The sequence below is a fragment of the Oncorhynchus masou genome, chromosome 20, assembly GCF_036934945.1.
Source record: "Oncorhynchus masou masou isolate Uvic2021 chromosome 20, UVic_Omas_1.1, whole genome shotgun sequence".
In the NCBI taxonomy this organism is placed as follows: Eukaryota; Metazoa; Chordata; class Actinopteri; order Salmoniformes; family Salmonidae; genus Oncorhynchus; species Oncorhynchus masou.
In genome coordinates this window covers 25166357-25187006 of record NC_088231.1, presented here as the reverse complement: position 1 = coordinate 25187006, position 20650 = coordinate 25166357, and the positions used below count along the sequence as shown (strand labels likewise).

The 20650-nt window shown below is 47.2% G+C and overlaps 1 protein-coding gene across 1 annotated transcript in view; it reads left to right on the top strand.

Annotated features, from left to right (window-relative positions):
* Nucleotides 1-15516, top strand: part of LOC135507198 (E3 ubiquitin-protein ligase RNF38-like) — a 50252-nt gene extending 34736 nt beyond the window's left edge. The window contains 8 exon segments of the mRNA XM_064926790.1: nucleotides 5978-6136; nucleotides 8540-8707; nucleotides 9986-10153; nucleotides 10815-10918; nucleotides 11969-12053; nucleotides 12811-12932; nucleotides 13344-13443; nucleotides 14969-15516. Coding sequence (XP_064782862.1) covers nucleotides 5978-6136; nucleotides 8540-8707; nucleotides 9986-10153; nucleotides 10815-10918; nucleotides 11969-12053; nucleotides 12811-12932; nucleotides 13344-13443; nucleotides 14969-15031 — 969 coding nt within the window. The 3' untranslated portion in view covers nucleotides 15032-15516.
* Nucleotides 15517-20650: the final 5134 nt, after the last annotated feature.

Below are 20650 nucleotides of genomic sequence, written 5' to 3'. Positions count from 1 at the left end.
GGGGCCTATATTAACTGGTTATACTGGGAGAGGGAGGGGCCTATATTAACAGGTTAGACTGGGAGAGGGAGGGGGGCCTATATTAACAGGTTAGACTGGGGGAGGGAGGGGACTATATTAACAGGTTAGACTGGGAGAGGGAGGGGGGCCTATATTAACAGGTTAGACTGGGGGAGGGAGGGGACTATATTAACAGGTTAGACTGGGAGAGGGAGGGGGGCCTATATTAACAGGTTAGACTGTGAGAGGGAGGGGGGGGCCTATATTAACAGGTTAGACTGGGAGAGGGAGGGGGGGCCTATATTAACTGGTTATACTGGGAGAGGGAGGGGCCTATATTAGCAGGTTAGACTGGGGGAGGGAGGGGACTATATTAACAGGTTAGACTGGGAGAGGGAGGGGGGCCTATATTAACAGGTTAGACTGGGAGAGGGAGGGGGGGCCTATATTAACTGGTTAGACTGGGAGAGGGAGGGGGGGGCCTATATTAACAGGTTAGACTGGGAGAGGGAGGGGGCCTAAATTAACAGGTTAGACTGGGAGAGGGAGGGGGGGCCTATATTAACAGGTTAGACTGTGAGAGGGAGGGGGGGGCCTATATTAACAGGTTAGACTGAGAGGGAGGGGGGGGCCTATATTAACAGGTTATACTGGGAGAGGGAGGGGCCTATATTAACAGGTTAGACTGGGAGAGGGAGGGGACTATATTAACAGGTTAGACTGGGAGAGGGAGGGGGCCTAAATTAACAGGTTAGACTGGGAGAGGGAGGGGGGGGCTATATTAACAGGTTAGACTGGGAGAGGGAGGGGGGGCCTATATTAACAGGTTAGACTGGGAGAGGGAGGGGGGCCTATATTAACAGGTTAGACTGGGAGAGGGAGGGGGCCTAAATTAACAGGTTAGACTGGGAGAGGGAGGGGGGCCTAAATTAACAGGTTAGACTGGGAGAGGGAGGGGCCTATATTAACAGGTTAGACTGGGAGAGGGAGGGGGGCCTATATTAACAGGTTAGACTGGGAGAGGGAGGGTGGGGGCTATATTAACAGGTTAGACTGGGAGAGGGAGGGGGGGCCTATATTAACAGGTTAGACTGGGAGAGGGAGGGGGCCTATATTAACAGGTTAGACTGAGAGGGAGGGGGGCCTATATTAACAGGTTAGACTGGGAGAGGGAGGGGGGGCCTATATTAACAGGTTAGACTGGGGGAGGGAGGGGACTATATTAACAGGTTAGACTGGGAGAGGGAGGGGCCTATATTAACAGGTTAGACTGGGAGAGGGAGGGGGCCTATATTAACAGGTTAGACTGGGAGAGGGAGGGGGCCTAAATTAACAGGTTAGACTGTGAGAGGGAGGGGGGCCTATATTAACAGGTTAGACTGGGAGAGGGAGGGGGGGCCTATATTAACAGGTTAGACTGGGAGAGGGAGGGGGGGCTATATTAACAGGTTAGACTGGGAGAGGGAGGGGGGGGCCTATATTAACAGGTTAGACTGGGAGAGGGGGGGGGGCCTATATTAACAGGTTAGACTGGGGGAGGGAGGGGACTATATTAACAGGTTAGACTGGTAGAGGGAGGGAGGAGGGGGGCCTATATTAACAGGTTAGACTGGGGGAGGGAGGGAGGGGACCTGTGTTGAGGGCAATGATATAAAATGCTAACCTCCCTGGTTATTGTAATGGTGAGAGGTCCCATCGGGCGGCGCACAATTGGCCCAGCGTTGTCCGGGTTTGGCCGTCATTGTAAATAAGAATTTGTTCTTAACTGACTTTCCAAGTTAAATAAAAACTATTTTTTAAATTAATATATTAACTCTCTCTCTCTCCAACAGGCCTCAGTCCCCGTCTCCTATATATAAACTCTCTCTCTCTCCAACAGGCCTCAGTCCCCGTCTCCTATATATTAACTCTCTCTCTCTCCAACAGGCCTCAGTCCCAGTCTCTTATATATTAACTCTCTCTCTCTCTCCAACAGGCCTCAGTCCCCGTCTCCTATATATTAACTCTCTCTCTCTCTCCAACAGGCCTCAGTCCCAGTCTCTTATATATTAACTCTCTCTCTCTCTCCAACAGGCCTCAGTCCCCGTCTCCTATATATTAACTCTCTCTCTCTCTCTCCAACAGGCCTCAGTCCCAGTCTCTTATATATTAACTCTCTCTCTCTCTCTCTCTCTCTCTCCAACAGGCTTCAGTCCCCGTCTCCTATATATTAACTCTCTCTCTCTCCAACAGGCCTCAGTCCGTCTCCTATATATTAACTCTCTCTCTCTCCAACAGGCCTCAGTCCCCGTCTCCTATATATAAACTCTCTCTCTCTCCAACAGGCCTCAGTCCCCGTCTCCTATATATTAACTCTCTCTCTCTCTCTCTCTCTCTCTCTCTCTCTCTCTCCAACAGGCCTCAGTCCCCGTCTCCTATATATTAACTCTCTCTCTCTCTCCAACAGGCCTCAGTCCGTCTCCTATATATTAACTCTCTCTCTCTCCAACAGGCCTCAGTCCCCGTCTCCTATATATAAACTCTCTCTCTCTCTCTCTCCAACAGGCCTCAGTCCCCGTCTCCTATATATTAACTCTCTCTCTCTCCAACCGGCCTCAGTCCCAGTCTCCTATATATTAACTCTCTCTCTCTCTCCAACAGGCCTCAGTCCCCGTCTCCTATATATAAACTCTCTCTCTCTCTCCAACAGGCCTCAGTCCCCGTCTCCTATATATTAACTCTCTCTCTCTCTCCAACAGGCCTCAGTCCCCGTCTCCTATATATTAACTCTCTCTCTCTCTCCAACAGGCCTCAGTCCCAGTCTCCTATATATTAACTCTCTCTCTCTCCAACAGGCCTCAGTCCCCGTCTCCTATATATTAACTCTCTCTCTCTCTCTCTCCAACAGGCCTCAGTCCCCGTCTCCTATATATTAACTCTCTCTCTCTCTCTCTCCAACAGGCCTCAGTCCCCGTCTCCTATATATTAACTCTCTCTCTCTCCAACAGGCGTCAGTCCCAGTCTCTTATATATTAACTCTCTCTCTCTCTCCAACAGGCCTCAGTCCCAGTCTCTTATATATTAACTCTCTCTCTCTCTCCAACAGGCCTCAGTCCCCGTCTCCTATATATTAACTCTCTCTCTCTCCAACAGGCCTCAGTCCCCGTCTCCTATATATTAACTCTCTCTCTCTCTCTCTCTCTCCAACAGGCCTCAGTCCCCGTCTCCTATATATTAACTCTCTCTCTCTCTCTCTCCAACAGGCCTCAGTCCCCGTCTCCTATATATTAACTCTCTCTCTCTCTCCAACAGGCGTCAGTCCCAGTCTCTTATATATTAACTCTCTCTCTCTCTCCCCAACAGGCCTCAGTCCCCGTCTCCTATATATTAACTCTCTCTCTCTCTCCAACAGGCCTCAGTCCCCGTCTCCTATATATTAACTCTCTCTCTCTCTCTCTCCAACAGGCCTCAGTCCCAGTCTCCTATATATAAACTCTCTCTCTCTCTCTCTCCAACAGGCCTCAGTCCCCGTCTCCTATATATTAACTCTCTCTCTCTCCAACAGGCCTCAGTCCCAGTCTCATATATTAACTCTCTCTCTCTCTCCAACAGGCCTCAGTCCCCGTCTCCTATATATTAACTCTCTCTCTCTCTCTCCAACAGGCCTCAGTCCCAGTCTCATATATTAACTCTCTCTCTCTCCAACAGGCCTCAGTCCCAGTCTCATATATATTAACTCTCTCTCTCTCCAACAGGCCTCAGTCCCAGTCTCATATATATTAACTCTCTCTCTCTCCAACAGGCCTCAGTCCCCGTCTCCTATATATAAACTCTCTCTCTCTCCAACAGGCCTCAGTCCGTCTCCTATATATTAACTCTCTCTCTCTCTCCAACAGGCCTCAGTCCCAGTCTCATATATATTAACTCTCTCTCTCTCCAACCGGCCTCAGTCCCCGTCTCCTCTATATTAACTCTCTCTCTCTCTCTCTCTCTCTCTCTCTCTCCAACAGGCCTCAGTCCCAGTCTCCTATATATTAACTCTCTCTCTCTCTCCAACAGGCCTCAGTCCCCGTCTCCTATATATAAACTCTCTCTCTCTCTCTCCAACAGGCCTCAGTACGTCTCCTATATATTAACTCTCTCTCTCTCTCTCTCTCTCTCTCTCCAACAGGCCTCAGTCCCCGTCTCCTATATATTAACTCTCTCTCTCTCCAACAGGCCTCAGTCCGTGTCCTATATATTAACTCTCTCTCTCTCTCTCCAACAGGCCTCAGTCCCCGTCTCCTATATATTAACTCTCTCTCTCCAACAGGCCTCAGTCCCCGTCTCCTATATATTAACTCTCTCTCTCCAACAGGCCTCAGTCCCAGTCTCCTATATATTAACTCTCTCTCTCTCCAACAGGCCTCAGTCCCCGTCTCCTATATATTAACTCTCTCTCTCTCCAACAGGCCTCAGTCCCCGTCTCCTATATATTAACTCTCTCTCTCTCTCTAACAGGCCTCAGTCCCCGTCTCCTATATATTAACTCTCTCTCTCTCTCCAACAGGCCTCAGTCCCCGTCTCCTATATATTAACTCTCTCTCTCTCCAACAGGCCTCAGTCCCCGTCTCCTATATATTAATTCTCTCTCTCTCCAACAGGCCTCAGTCCCCGTCTCATATATATTAACTCTCTCTCTCTCCAACAGGCCTCAGTCCCAGTCTCCTATATATTAACTCTCTCTCTCTCCAACAGGCCTCAGTCCCAGTCTCATATATATTAACTCTCTCTCTCTCCAACAGGCCTCAGTCCCCGTCTCCTATATATTAACTCTCTCTCTCTCTCCAACAGGCCTCAGTCCCAGTCTCCTATATATTAACTCTCTCTCTCTCTCTCTCCAACAGGCCTCAGTCCCCGTCTCCTATATATAAACTCTCTCTCTCTCTCTCTCTCTCTCTCTCTCTCTCTCTCTCTCTCTCTCTCTCTCTCTCTCTCCAACAGGCCTCAGTCCCCGTCTCCTATATATTAACTCTCTCTCTCTCCAACAGGCCTCAGTCCCCGTCTCCTATATATTAACTCTCTCTCTCTCCAACAGTCCTCAGTCCCAGTCTCCTATATATTAACTCTCTCTCTCTCCAACAGGCCTCAGTCCCAGTCTCCTATATATTAACTCTCTCTCTCTCCAACAGGCCTCAGTCCCCGTCTCCTATATATTAACTCTCTCTCTCTCTCTCCAACAGGCCTCAGTCCCCGTCTCCTATATATAACTCTCTCTCTCTCTCTCTCTCTCTCTCTCTCTCTCTCTCTCTCTCTCTCTCTCTCTCTCTCTCTCTCCAACAGGCCTCAGTCCCCGTCTCCTATATATTAACTCTCTCTCTCTCCAACAGGCCTCAGTCCCCGTCTCCTATATATTAACTCTCTCTCTCTCCAACAGTCCTCAGTCCCAGTCTCCTATATATTAACTCTCTCTCTCTCCAACAGGCCTCAGTCCCAGTCTCCTATATATTAACTCTCTCTCTCTCCAACAGGCCTCAGTCCCCGTCTCCTATATATTAACTCTCTCTCTCTCTCTCTCCAACAGGCCTCAGTCCCCGTCTCCTATATATTAACTCTCTCTCTCTCCAACAGGCCTCAGTCCCCGTCTCCTATATATTAACTCTCTCTCTCCAACAGTCCTCAGTCCCAGTCTCCTATATATTAACTCTCTCTCTCTCCAACAGGCCTCAGTCCCAGTCTCCTATATATTAACTCTCTCTCTCTCCAACAGGCCTCAGTCCCCGTCTCCTATATATTAACTCTCTCTCTCTCTCTCTCCAACAGGCCTCAGTCCCCGTCTCCTATATATTAACTCTCTCTCTCTCCAACAGGCCTCAGTCCGTCTCCTATATATTAACTCTCTCTCTCTCCAACAGGCCTCAGTCCCCGTCTCCTATATATTAACTCTCTCTCTCTCTCTCTCCAACAGGCCTCAGTCCCCGTCTCCTATATATTAACTCTCTCTCTCTCTCTCCAACAGGCCTCAGTCCCCGTCTCCTATACGGTGACTCCTGTCCCTTCTCATCATGGTCTGGTAGCTCCTCTGTATACAGGACAGCACCTCCCTCCTGTCTGTTCCTCTCAACAACAGATCCCAGCATGCAGTGTGGTCTTCAGTACAGGACAACACTACCACCCTGTGAGTAGAGACAGTAGTGTGTGTGTGTGGTCTTCAGGACAACACTACCACCCTGTGAGTAGAGACAGTGGTGTGTGTGTGTGTGGTCTTCAGGACAACACTACCTCCCTGTGAGTAGAGACAGTAGTGTGTGTGTGTGTGTGGTCTTCAGTACAACACTACCACCCTGTGAGTAGAGACAGTGGTGTGTGTGTGTGTGTGGTCTTCAGGACAACACTACCACCCTGTGAGTAGAGACAGTAGTGTGTGTGTGTGTGTGGTCTTCAGTACAACACTACCACCCTGTGAGTAGAGACAGTGGTGTGTGTGTGTGTGTGTGTGGTCTTCAGTGCAACACTACCACCCTGTGAGTAGAGACAGTGGTGTGTGTGTGTGTGGTCTTCAGTACAACACTACCACCTTGAATTGGTTCTCCTGGGTCATGTTCAAGAGGCCACAACACTTTGAACATTTCAGCTACAAATGTCTAGTCTGGTACCAGTCAGCTATCATACCAGTCTGTCTACCTGTCATTCTACTCCTTGGTCTAGTCTGGATACCAGTCAGCTACCATTCCACTCATTTGTCTAGTCTGGATACCAGTCAGCTATCATTCCACTCCTTGGTCTAGTCTGGATACCAGTCAGCTATCATTCCACTCCTTGGTCTAGTCTGGATACCAGTCAGCTATCATTCCACTCCTTGGTCTAGTCTGGATACCAGTCAGCTATCATTTCACTCATTGGTCTAGTCTGGATACCAGTCAGCTATCATTTCACTCATTGGTCTAGTCTGGATACCAGTCAGCTATCATTTCACTCATTGGTCTAGTCTGGATACCAGTCAGCTATCATTCCACTCCTTGGTCTAGTCTGGATACCAGTCAGCTACCATTTCACTCATTGGTCTAGTCTGGATACCAGTCAGCTATCATTTCACTCATTGGTCTAGTCTGGTACCAGTCAGCTACCATTCCACTCCTTGGTCTAGTCTGGGTACCAGTCAGCTATCATTTCACTCATTGGTCTAGTCTGGATACCAGTCAGCTATCATTTCACTCATTGGTCTAGTCTGGTACCAGTCAGCTACCATTCCACTCCTTGGTCTAGTCTGGGTACCAGTCAGCTATCATTTCACTCATTGGTCTAGTCTGGATACCAGTCAGCTATCATTCCACTCCTTGGTCTAGTCTGGATACCAGTCAGCTATCATTCCACTCATTGGTCTAGTCTGGATACCAGTCAGCTATCATTTCACTCATTGGTCTAGTCTGGATACCAGTCAGCTATCATTTCACTCATTGGTCTAGTCTGGATACCAGTCAGCTATCATTTCACTCATTGGTCTAGTCTGGATACCAGTCAGCTATCATTCCACTCATTGGTCTAGTCTGGATACCAGTCAGCTATCATTTCACTCATTGGTCTAGTCTGGATACCAGTCAGCTATCATTTCACTCATTGGTCTAGTCTGGATACCAGTCAGCTATCATTCCACTCCTTGGTCTAGTCTGGATACCAGTCAGCTATCATTCCACTCATTGGTCTAGTCTGGATACCAGTCAGCTATCATTTCACTCATTGGTCTAGTCTGGATACCAGTCAGCTATCATTTCACTCATTGGTCTAGTCTGGATACCAGTCAGCTATCATTCCACTCCTTGGTCTAGTCTGGATACCAGTCAGCTATCATTCCACTCATTGGTCTAGTCTGGATACCAGTCAGTCAGCTATCATTCCACTCCTTGGTCTAGTCTGGATACCAGTCAGCTATCATTTCACTCATTGGTCTAGTCTGGATACCAGTCAGCTATCATTCCACTCCTTGGTCTAGTCTGGATACCAGTCAGCTATCATACCAGTCTGTCTACCTGTCATTCCACTCCTTGGTCTAGTCTGGATACCAGTCAGCTATCATTCCACTCCTTGGTCTAGTCTGGATACCAGTCAGCTATCATACCAGTCTGTCTACCTGTCATTCCACTCCTTGGTCTAGTCTGGGTACCAGTCAGCTATCATTTCACTCCTTGGTCTAGTCTGGGTACCAGTCAGCTATCATTTCACTCCTTGGTCTAGTCTGGATACCAGTCAGTCAGCTATCATTCCACTCCTTGGTCTAGTCTGGGTACCAGTCAGTCAGCTATCATTCCACTCCTTGGTCTAGTCTGGGTACCAGTCAGTCAGCTATCATTCCACTCATTGGTCTAGTCTGGGTACCAGTCAGTCAGCTATCATTTCACTCCTTGGTCTCGTCTGGTACCAGTCAGCTATCATTCCACTCCTTGGTCTAGCCTGTCCCCTGGTGTAATGACGTTGCTATGCTTGTTGGTGTTTGCTGTCCCCTGGTGGCAGAAATGATGAAATGCAGATATGTCATTGCCATGCACAGTAGTATCAAACCTCACTTTCTCTCTCTCTCTCTCAGATGCTGGGGGCGTGTTCGGTGCAGCATTTACCTGTGCCCTACTCCTTTCCCTCCCTCCTCTCCAATGATCCTCCTTTCCTCCTCCCCCCTCCCCACCTCTCTCACCACCCCCCTCACCTCCCTCCACCCGGACACTTCCTTCCCTTCCCGACACAACAGTCCAGATCGGTAAGAAACACATCACTTGATTTTCATCGTAATCAGGAATTGTATTTATGACGGTTTCTCCAAGGATCCAATCTAGTTTTTGTTTTTAATGTCCGTGTTTTTTCAAAGTACCCACTCTAGTTTGTGCAGGCCCTCTAACCATTGAGGTAGTGGCGCCGTCCAGGCCCTCTAACCATTGAGGTAGTGGCGCCGCCCAGGCCCTCTATCCATTGAGGTAGTGGCGCCGTCCAGGCCCTCTATCCATTGAGGTAGTGGCGCCGTCCAGGCCCTCTAACCATTGAGGTAGTGGCGCCGTCCAGGCCCTCTAACCATTGAGGTAGTGGCGCCGTCCAGGCCCTCTATCCATTGAGGTAGTGGCGCCGTCCAGGCCCTCTATCCATTGAGGTAGTGGCGCCGTCCAGGCCCTCTAACCATTGAGGTAGTGGCGCCTTCCAGGCCCTCTAACCATTGAGGTAGTGGCGCCGTCCAGGCCCTCTAACCATTGAGGTAGTGGCGCCGTCCAGGCCCTCTAACCATTGAGGTAGTGGCGCCGTCCAGGCCCTCTAACCAGTGAGGTAGTGGCGCCGTCCATGCCCTCTAACCAGTGAGGTAGTGGCGCCGTCCAGGCCCTCTAACCATTGAGGTAGTGGCGCCGTCCAGGCTCTGGTTTTGTAATGTGGAATCTGCATTGTTACTACTTTGTTAAATAAGTTGCTGCTGTTCTGCTTAGTCACAGAATGGTTAAGTTAAGTCTCATGTTCTCATCTTAAATTGCCTTCTCTTCACTATGTGCTCACTTTGACTAATTACCATTAGTGAAAGTGACTTGACATAACAGTTTTAGAGTCCATTATACACTTTCCCCCCTGGCCTAGAGAACCCTTGAGACTAGAGAACAAGTTGTAACAGCACATAGTCCCCTTATGTCTGCCTATGACCCTTCATAGCCCTTTTAATATGCCTATGACACTTCATAGCCCTTTTAATATACCTATGACCCTTCATAGCCCTTTTAATATACCTATGACCCTTCATAGCCCTTTTAATATACCTATGACCCTTCATAGCCCTTTTAATATGCCCATGAACCTTCATAGCCCTTTTTAATATGCCCGTGACCCTTCATTGCCCTTTTAATATGCCCGTGACCCTTCATAGCCCTTTTTGTATGCTTATGACCCTTCATAGCCCTTTTTGTATGCTTATGACCCTTCATAGCCCTTTTAATATGCCCATGACCTTTCATAGCCCTTTTTGTATGCTTATGACCCTACATAACCCTTTGTATCCCTGTCATAGCCGTTGCAGAGGATAGAGAACGAGGTGGAGCTGCTTGGAGAGCACCTGTCTGTGGGAGGGGGGTTCAACTACCCTCATGGAGGACACCACCCCTCCTCCCTGCCCCCCTCCACACCCCTCCAGTTCCTGTCTCATCACGACTCCCTGTCACAGGAGCTGTTCGGAGTGGTAAGACGCCCCCCCCCCCCCAACCCCCAGTACATCTCTCACCCTTCCTCCCTGCCCCCCTCCAGTTCCTGTCTCATCACGACACAGGAGCTGTTCGCACATACCTCATGCTAGCCATCAAAACACCTACCCAAGGGCTGTCTTGCACTGCCACTCGTTTAAGTATTTGTAGTTATTATGGATTCCCATTAGTTCCTGCCAAGGCAGCAGCTACTCTTCCTGGGGTTTATTATGGATCCCCATTAGTTCCTGCCAAGGCAGCAGCTACTCTTCCTGGGGTTTAATATGGATCCCCATTAGTTCCTGCCAAGGCAGCAGCTACTCTTCCTGGGGTTTATTATGGATCCCCATTAGTTCCTGCCAAGGCAGCAGCTACTCTTCCTGGGGTTTAATATGGATCCCCATTAGTTCCTGCCAAGGCTGCAGCAACTCTTCTTGGGGTTTATTATGGATCCCCATTAGTTCCTGCCAAGGCAGCAGCTACTCTTCCTAGGCACCAGCAGAATTAAGGCAGTTATGCATTTTTAAAAACTATACAACGCATTCACAACAGATTTCACAACATGTTACAATAACAGTATGTTACACACACACACGGAGAACAACATGTCCTCACCTCTATGAAGGGTTCTTACCGTTCCTTCCTCTGTCCCTCTCCCAGCCGTACCCCCACTTCATGCCTCGGCGAATCACAGGGCGTCGTTACCGCTCCCAGCAGACCGTGCCCCCGCCCCCCTACCACCCAGGCTTCCTGCCTTACTTCCTGTGAGTACTTCTTCTTCTCTTGTTGTTGTAGCAGCGTCTGGTATGCAGCACACGGTGGAACAAATCATGGGTTCATATGGTATAATACTGTGTGATGTTGTTTTAAGCATGGTGATCATTATGTTTATTCAAATGTATCTCCTCTCTCCCTCTTCTCTCTCTCCTCTCTCCCTCTTCTCTCTTTTCTCTCTTTTCTCTCTCTCCTCTCTCCCTCTTCTCTCTCTTCTCCCTCTCTCTCTCTCTCTCTCTCTCTCTCTCTCTCTCTCTCTCTCTCTCTCTCTCTCTCTCTCTCTCTCTCTCCTCTCTCTCTCTCTCTCTCCCTCTTCTCTCTCTCTCTCTCTCTCCCTCTTCTCTCTCTCTCTCTCTCTTCTCTCTTCTCTCTCTCTTCTCTCTCTCTCCCCTCTCTCTCTCTCTCTCTCTCTCTCTCTCTCTCTCTCCCTCTTCTCTCTCTCTTCTCTCTCTCTCCCCTCTTCTCTCTCTCTCTCTTTTCTCTCTCTCTCCCTCTTCTCTCTTTTCTCTCTCCTCTCTCCCTCTTCTCTCTCTCCTCTCTCCCTCTTCTCTCTTTTCTCTCTCTCCTCTCTCCCTCTTCTCTCTCTCTCTCTCCCTATTCTCTCTTTTCTCTCTCCTCTCTCCCTCTTCTCTCTCTTCTCCCTCTCTCTCTCTCTCTCTCTCTCTCTCTCTCTCTCTCTCTCTCTCTCTCTCTCTCCCTCTTCTCTCTCTCTCTCTCTCTCTCCCTCTTCTCTCTCTCTTCTCTCTCTCCCTCTTCTCTCTCTCTCTCTCCCTATTCTCTCTTTTCTCTCTCCTCTCTCCCTCTTCTCTCTCTTCTCCCTCTCTCTCTCTCTCTCTCTCTCTCTCTCTCTCCCTCTTCTCTCTCTCTCTCTCTCTCTCCCTCTTCTCTCTCTCTTCTCTCTCTCCCCTCTCCTCTCTCTCTCTCCATCTCTCCTCTCTCTCTCTCCATCTCTCCTCTCTCTCTCTCCATCTCTCCTCTCTCTCTCTCCATCTCTCCTCTCTCTCTCCATCTCTCCTCTCTTTCCCTCTCCTGTCTCACAGGTCGATGCTTCCAGTGGGTCCTACAGTCGGTCCTACCATCAGTCTAGAGTTAGATGTGGATGATGGAGAGGTAGAGAACTATGAAGTAAGCTAGCTACATCTATATGGTCTAGTGTAGTGGAGGTAAGCTAGCCACAGAGCTATCTATATGGTCTAGTGGAGGTAAGCTAGCCACAGAGCTATCTATATGGTCTAGTGGAGGTAAGCTAGCCACAGAGCTAACTATACATCTATATGGTCTAGTGGAGGTAAGCTAGCCACAGAGCTAAGTATACATCTATATGGTCTAGTGGAGGTTAGCTAGCCACAGAGCTAACTATACATCTATATGGTCTAGTGGAGGTAAGCTAGCCACAGAGCTAAGTATACATCTATATGGTCTAGTGGAGGTTAGCTAGCCACAGAGCTAACTATACATCTATATGATCTAGTGGAGGTTAGCTAGCCACAGAGCTAACTATACATCTATATGGTCTAGTGGAGGTTAGCTAGCCACAGAGCTAACTATACATCTATATGATCTAGTGGAGGTTAGCTAGCCACAGAGCTAACTATACATCTATATGATCTAGTCAACTCTAATGTAGTGAAGGTAGTTTTAATGAACTATTTAGCTGAAGAATCTAGCCTAGTTTTAGTTCCAATAGCTAATGCCTAGGCTTACGCTCAGTGGGCTAAAATGATTCAAACCTGTTGATTGGTGTGTAGATGTACACTATGCAGAACATGATAGTGTCTATCAATCCCAATGCTGTTATGTCCTCAAGGCTGAAAGCGCCGAGGGTAGATGGGAGGACAATAGGCTCTTCTCTGACCTTTAACCCCTCCTGTCTGACCTCCAGGCCCTGTTGAACCTAGCAGAGCGTCTGGGCGAGGCCAAACCCAGAGGACTGACCAAGGCTGACATAGAACAGCTTCCCTCCTACCGCTTCAACCCCAACAACCACCAATCAGAACAGACACTGTGAGTAGAGTCCCTTCAACAACCACCAATCAGAACAGACACTGTGAGTAGTCCCTTCAACCACCAATCAGAACAGACACTGTGAGTAGAGTCCCTTCAACCACCAATCAGAACAGACACTGTGAGTAGTCCCTTCAACAACCAATCAGAACAGACACTGTGAGTAGAGTCCCTTCAACCCCAACAACCACCAATCAGAACAGACACTGTGAGTAGAGTCCCTTCAACCACCAATCAGAACAGACACTGTGAGTAGAGTCCCTTCAACCCCAACAACCACCAATCAGAACAGACACTGTGAGTAGAGTCCCTTCAACAACCACCAATCAGAACAGACCCTGTGAGTAGAGTCCCTCCAACGTTGTTGATGCGTGGTGTGTATGTTGTATTAACGTTGTCTCTCTGTTCCAGGTGCGTGGTGTGTATGTGTGACTTTGAGTCTCGTCAGCTGCTAAGAGTCCTGCCCTGTAACCATGAGTTCCACACCAAGTGTGTTGACAAGTGGCTCAAGGTGAGACAGAGATGGTGATATATCTATACAAGATGCTTTATTTAACAGACAGACAGATGGTGATATATCTATACAAGAGGCTTTATTTAACAGACAGAGATGGTGATATATCAATACAAGAGGCTTTATTTAACAGACAGAGATGGTGATGTATCTATACAAGAGGCTTTATTTAACAGACAGAGATGGTGATATATCTATACAAGAGGCTTTATTTAACTGACAGAGATGGTGATATATCTATACAAGAGGCTTTATTTAACAGACAGAGATGGTGATATATCTATACAAGAGGCTTTATTTAACAGACAGAGATGGTGATATATCTATACAAGATGCTTTATTTAACAGACAGAGATGGTGATATATCTATACAAGATGCTTTATTTAACAGACAGAGATGGTGATATATCTATACAAGAGGCTTTATTTAACTGACAGAGATGGTGATATATCAATACAAGAGGCTTTATTTAACAGACAGAGATGGTGATGTATCTATACAAGAGGCTTTATTTAACAGACAGAGATGGTGATATATCTATACAAGAGGCTTTATTTAACTGACAGAGATGGTGATATATCTATACAAGAGGCTTTATTTAACAGACAGAGATGGTGATATATCTATACAAGAGGCTTTATTTAACAGACAGAGATGGTGATATATCTATACAAGATGCTTTATTTAACAGACAGAGATGGTGATATATCTATACAAGATGCTTTATTTAACAGACAGAGATGGTGATATATCTATACAAGATGCTTTATTTAAAAGACTGAGATGGTGATATATCTATACAAGAGGCTTTATTTAACAGACAGAGATGGTGATATATCTATACAAGATGCTTTATTTAACAGACAGCACAACTAGATGAAACGGTGTTTTGATCAGGTATCAGGTCTTCCATTCCACGTACAGTTGAATTCTACAAGCTTTGTCATGCACTGTAAAGTGAACATCGTGTATGACGAGTAGAATCGTCTGCCTCTCTCCAGGCTAACAGAACGTGTCCTCTCTGTCTCTCTCCAGGCTAACAGAACGTGTCCTCTCTGTCTCTCTCCAGGTTAACAGAACGTGTCCTCTCTGTCTCTCTCCAGGTTAACAGAACGTGTCCTCTCTGTCTCTCTCCAGGTTAACAGAACGTGTCCTCTCTGTCTCTCTCCAGGCTAACAGAACGTGTCCTCTCTGTCTCTCTCCAGGCTAACAGAACGTGTCCTCTCTGTCTCTCTCCAGGCTAACAGAACGTGTCCTCTCTGTCTCTCTCCAGGCTAACAGAACGTGTCCTCTCTGTCTCTTTCCAGGCTAACAGAACGTGTCCTCTCTGTCTCTCTCCAGGCTAACAGAACGTGTCCTCTCTGTCTCTCTTTGTCTCTCTCCAGGCTAACAGAACGTGTCCTCTCTGTCTCTCTCCAGGCTAACAGAACGTGTCCTCTCTGTCTCTCTCCAGGCTAACAGAACGTGTCCCATCTGTCTCTCTCCAGGTTAACAGAACGTGTCCTCTCTGTCTCTCTCCAGGCTAACAGAACGTGTCCCATCTGTCGGGCGGACGCCTCCGAGGTCCATCGGGATTCTGAATGACCTATGACCTCGAGCCCCACAGATCTAGGATCCGCTCAGCCTCCCCACATCCTAACCTGATGCATTAGGGAGTGGAGGGAAACACAACAGGCCTTAGATCAGTGTCTTGGAGCAATGCCCCCCCTCCGCCAAGTGAACTCTTTAAGAAATAGACTCTGTCTTCTTCCTATGATAATGGTATTCTAATAATGGCCTTTTGACTGACACACACACACACACACACACACACGTACGTACGAGGGGCAGTTGGACTTTTTTCCCCTTGTTGTACTGTCTTCCCTTCCTGAGTCGTGATTGGAGTTGTCGTATGAACGCTGTGGAAGAACTCAGACTCAGTGTGTTGTTGTCCTGACTCACCCCAGTGGAGGAAATGGAAGCCCAAAGATTCTGACCATTATGACATCATCATCGTCGTCGTTGTTGTTGTTGTTTTTGTTAATCTGAATATTCTGGTCGTGATGAATCGTTCAGAACCTGGATTGAGATGTGTTTTCACGAGTGGGGTTATTTTTGGTTTATTAAGGCGCTTTTTCTGCATTTAAATGTTGTTTTTTTTTTAAAGTGTGTGTGTGCTGTTGCACTCCTACAAAACACATCTACAATGTGTGTCCCACTGAAATGGAGAGAGAACGAAGGACAATACAATCTTTACATTGTTGTTAGTATTGGTTTAAGATCTGGGTAGAGGAAGGTGTGCAGAAATATAGCGCTGTCAGTAATCGGGAAAGTGTGTTTGTATTTAGAACACCAATGTGTATTATTTATGCAGTGCAGTACACTGGCCTGCTGCTCACACTGCCCTTTCCGCTCTGATTGGTCGATGCTGTGCACTGAGACAGGAAGGGGAGGGGCTTCCAGGGAGTAGAAGGGAAACAGAACCAGGGTAGTTTTGGAAGGGGAGGGCCTTCTCTCTATCACCTTTCTCTCTTCTTTTTCCCACTCCATCTCTCTCTCTCTACTTTTCTGTTCACTCACTCCATGTTTCAGAGAGATGGATCAGCCTCCATTATCTCGGGTTACTCTCTCTCACACACACTCACACACTGAATGCACACTCCCCACGCAGCACAGGAGTGTGTGTGCGCTGATATGAATCGATGCTAAACGTCCGACATTTGTTTTATTGGTCAGTTACTTAGGAAGAAATATTATAGTGGTAAAATCTCTAATGAAACCATCTCTTATCTATCTGTTGGTTCCAAGACCAAAAGTAATGAACTATCTGGAGAATAAGGGCGTCATTTTGAGATACAACCAACGTTGTTCACTGGTCGTTCAGATCACATTGAGAAGGTGAGATTATCTGAAGTTTAGTTTGAAGGCACATAATGATGATGATGATGATGATTGTAGTGTGGTAGCATCACAGTTGGGGTTTAACTCCTGCCCGTCGACCCACGAATGAGAAGATCAGTGCCTGGTTTCACTCATTCCTTCACAACCACAATGACTCTTCTGTTCAGTCTCCATTCATCCCTTCTTCCTCCTGTAGGATGCTTCTCACCCCCTTCCCCTTTCTCTCGGTCCCTTCAACCCCCCTCCCCTTTCTCTCGGTCCCTTGATTCTCTCGGTCCCTTCAACCCCCCTCCCCTTTCTCTCGGTCCCTTCAACCCCCCCCCCTCCCCTTTCTCTCGGTCCCTTGATTCTCTCGGTCCCTTCAAACCCCCCTTCCCCTTTCTCTCGGTCCCTTCAAACCCCCCTCTCTCTCGGTCCGATTCTCTCGGTCCCTTCAACCCCCCCTCCCCTTTCTCTCGGTCCCTTGATTCTCTCGGTCCCTTCAACCCCCCCCCCTTCTCTCGGTCCCTTCAACCCCCCTTCTCTCGGTCCCTTCAACCCCCCTTCTCTCGGTCCCTTCAACCCCCCTTCTCTCGGTCCCTTCAACCCCCCCCTTTCTCTCGGCCCCTTCAACAACCCCCCTTCTCTCGGCCCCTTCAACAACCCCCCTTCTCTCGGTCCCTTCAACAACCCCCCCCTTCTCTCGGTCCCTTCAACAACCCCCCCTCTCGGTCTCTTCAACCCCCCTCTCGGTCCCTTCAACCCCCCTTCTCTCGGTCTCTTCAACCCCCCTTCTCTCGGTCTCTTCAACCCCCCCTTCTCTCGGTCTCTTCAACCCCCCTTCTCTCGGTCTCTTCAACCCCCCTTCTCTCGGTCTCTTCAACCCCCCCCCCTCTCGGTCTCTTCAACCCCCCCTCTCGGTCCCTTCAACCCCCCCCTCTCGGTCCCTTCAACCCCCCCCTCTCGGTCCCTTCAACCCCCCCTCTCGGTCCCTTCAACCCCCCCCTCTCGGTCTCTTCAACCCCCCTTCTCTCGGTCTCTTCAACCCCCTTCTCTCGGTCTCTTCAACCCCCTTCTCTCAGTCTCTTCAACCCCCCTTCTCTCGGTCTCTTCAACCCCCCTTCTCTCGGTCCCTTCACCCCCCCCTTCTCTCGGTCTCTTCAACCACCCCCTTCTCTCGGTCTCTTCAACCCCCCCTTTCTCTCGGTCCCTTCAACCCCCCCTTTCTCTCGGCCCCTTCAACCCCCCCCTTTCTCTCGGTCCCTTCACCACCCCCCCGGTTTCCACTGTGTCCTCTCTCTACCCAGTGTCTTTAGAAGTAGTCCTGAACTGCTGTCATAAGCCCTACATAAGGCTGTCGTAAGCCCTACATATGGCTGTCTTAACATGCACAATGTCACCAAGTTTATGTCCTGTCTTCCTACCGTCCTTCACACACACGGTGTCATGATTCACGTTCTATGTCAGAGGCTCACAGCAACCTTATGTAGGCCTTACGACAGTCTTATGTAGGCCTTACGACAGTCTTATGTAGGCCTTACGACAGTCTTATGTAGGCCTTACGACAGTCTTATGTAGGCCTTACGACAGCTAGTAGAAGGGGAAGGTTGTAATTAAACCATGTCAGCCAGGCACCTGCAGCGTCCAAATATGTAAGAGATGCCTTTTAAAACCCAGATTTACCCTCCTTAAAGCCATGTCACCAGTAGGTATGTTAATGACCTTTAGATCAGCGTTTAGCTGGGACAAGGTCTTCACCCTACATGTTGAAAATAAACCATTCTCTCCGGTGTCCAATGTTGTCAGCTCGGCGTTTTTAAAGGCTCCCCCAAAAAAAATAGAGTTATTGGCCGTAGCCATGGCAACAGGGTTTGAAAAAGCTTCCGTTCTCCTGTTTGTTTTTTTGTTTCCTGGTTTAAAGGTGTTATACTGTCGTCATGGCGTCCATTGTGTGGTAGGATTCTAATTATTATTGTTATTGTTTCTCCTGCTTGGTACACGACTAGCAGTTACCTCATTGTCTCTTGATGTATATTCAGATACAAATATAGGACATTCTGAATTCAGCTTTTCATATTGTTTATTTTTTTCCTCTTACTATTTGTCGTTGGGTTCTTTAAAAAAATAATAATTATCATTTATTAACTTGACGTTGGTAGCTTTCTTCTCCATAATGTATCATATCTGTAACCAAAATCATTTTGAAGGCTTGATATTGCAAATTTTTAACAAACATTTGTACATTTTTAATGAGAGTTATTAATAGTGAGGCGTTACTAAGTGGTGAAATGAATTGTTATTTTTAATCCGTGTCCCCAGTCTTTTTGGATTTCAAAGGCTGCTTCTATAATAAATGTAGAATTGCCAAGTCATGGTCTGTTCTCCTTTTCTCTCACATTCTGTCGTTCTGTTCAACCTCCTGTCCTGAGGATGGGCAGGTTTAACTTCATTTAACTGTGAAATGGCATCTCTTTAGAAACTGTTCTACTCCTATATAAAGCACAGAGGGGACTAGTTACTGTCTGTTCTACTCCTATATAAAGCACAGAGGGGTCTAGTTACTGTCTGTTCTACTCCTATATAAAGCACAGAGGGGTCTAGTTACTGTCTGTTCTACTCCTATATAAAGCACAGAGGGGACTAGTTACTGTCTGTTCTACTCCTATATAAAGCACAGAGGGGACTAGTTACTGTCTGTTCTACTCCTATATAAAGCACAGAGGGGACTAGTTACTGTCTGTTCTCCTTTTCTCTCACATTCTGTCGTTCTGTTCAACCTCCTGTCCTCCTGAGGATGGGCGGGTTTAACTTCATTTAACTGTGAAATGGCATCTCTTTAGATACTGTTCTACTCCTATATAAAGCACAGAGGGGACTAGTTACTGTCTGTTCTACTCCTATATAAAGTACAGAGGGGACTAGTTACTGTCTGTTCTACTCCTATATAAAGCACAGAGGGGTCTAGTTACTGTCTGTTCTACTCCTATATAAAGCACAGAGGGGACTAGTTACTGTCTGTTCTACTCCTATATAAAGCACAGAGGGGACTAGTTACTGTCTGTTCTACTCCTATATAAAGCACAGAGGGGACTAGTTACTGTCTGTTCTACTCCTATATAAAGCACAGAGCGGACTAGTTACTGTCTGTTCTACTCCTATATAAAGCACAGAGGGGTCTAGTTACTGTCTGTTCTACTCCTATATAAAGTACATAGGGGACTAGTTACTGTCTGTTCTACTCCTATATAAAGTACAGAGGGGTCTAGTTACTGTCTGTTCTACTCCTATATAAAGCACAGAGCGGACTAGTTACTGTCTGTTCTACTCCTATATAAAGCACAGAGGGGTCTAGTTACTGTCTGTTCTACTCCTATATAAAGCACAGAGGGGACTAGTTACTGTCTGTTCTACTCCTATTCTAGTTACTGTCTGTTCTCTCCTATATAAAGCACAGAGGGGACTAGTTACTGTCTGTTCTACTCCTATATATAAACTGTCTGTTCTACTCTATATAAAGCACAGAGGGGACTAGTTACTGTTCTACTCCTATATCTGTTCTACTCCTATATAAAGCACAGAGGGGACTAGTTACTGTCTGTTCTACTCCTATATAAAGCACAGAGGGGACTAGTTACTGTCTGTTCTACTCCTATATAAAGCACAGAGGGGACTAGTTACTGTCTGTTCTACTCCTATATAAAGCACAGAGGGACTAGTTACTGTCTGTTCTACTCCTATATAAAGCACAGAGGGGACTAGTTACTGTCTGTTCTACTCCTATATAAAGCACAGAGGGGACTAGTTACTGTCTGTTCTACTCCTATATAAAGTACAGAGGGGACTAGTTACTGTCTGTTCTACTCCTATACAGAGGGGTCTAGTTACTGTACTCCTATATAAAGCACAGAGGGGACTAGTTACTGTCTGTTCTACTCCTATATAAAGCACAGGGGACTAGGGTTAGTTACTGTCTGTTCTACTCCTATATATATAAATCACCTATAAATCACAGGGACTAGTTACTGTCTGTTCTACTCCTATATAAATCACAGAGGGGACTAGTTACTGTCTGTTCTACTCCTATATAAAGTACAGAGGGGACTAGTTACTGTCTGTTCTACTCTATATAAAGCACAGAGGGTCTAGTTACTGTCTGTTCTACTCCTATATAAAGCACAGAGGGGGGTCTAGCACAGAGGGGTCTAGTTACTGTCTGTTCTACTCTATATAAAGTACACTGTCTGTTCTACTCCTATATAAAGCACAGAGGGGTCTAGTTACTGTCTGTTCTACTCCTATATAAAGCACAGAGGGGACTAGTTACTGTCTGTTCTACTCCTATAT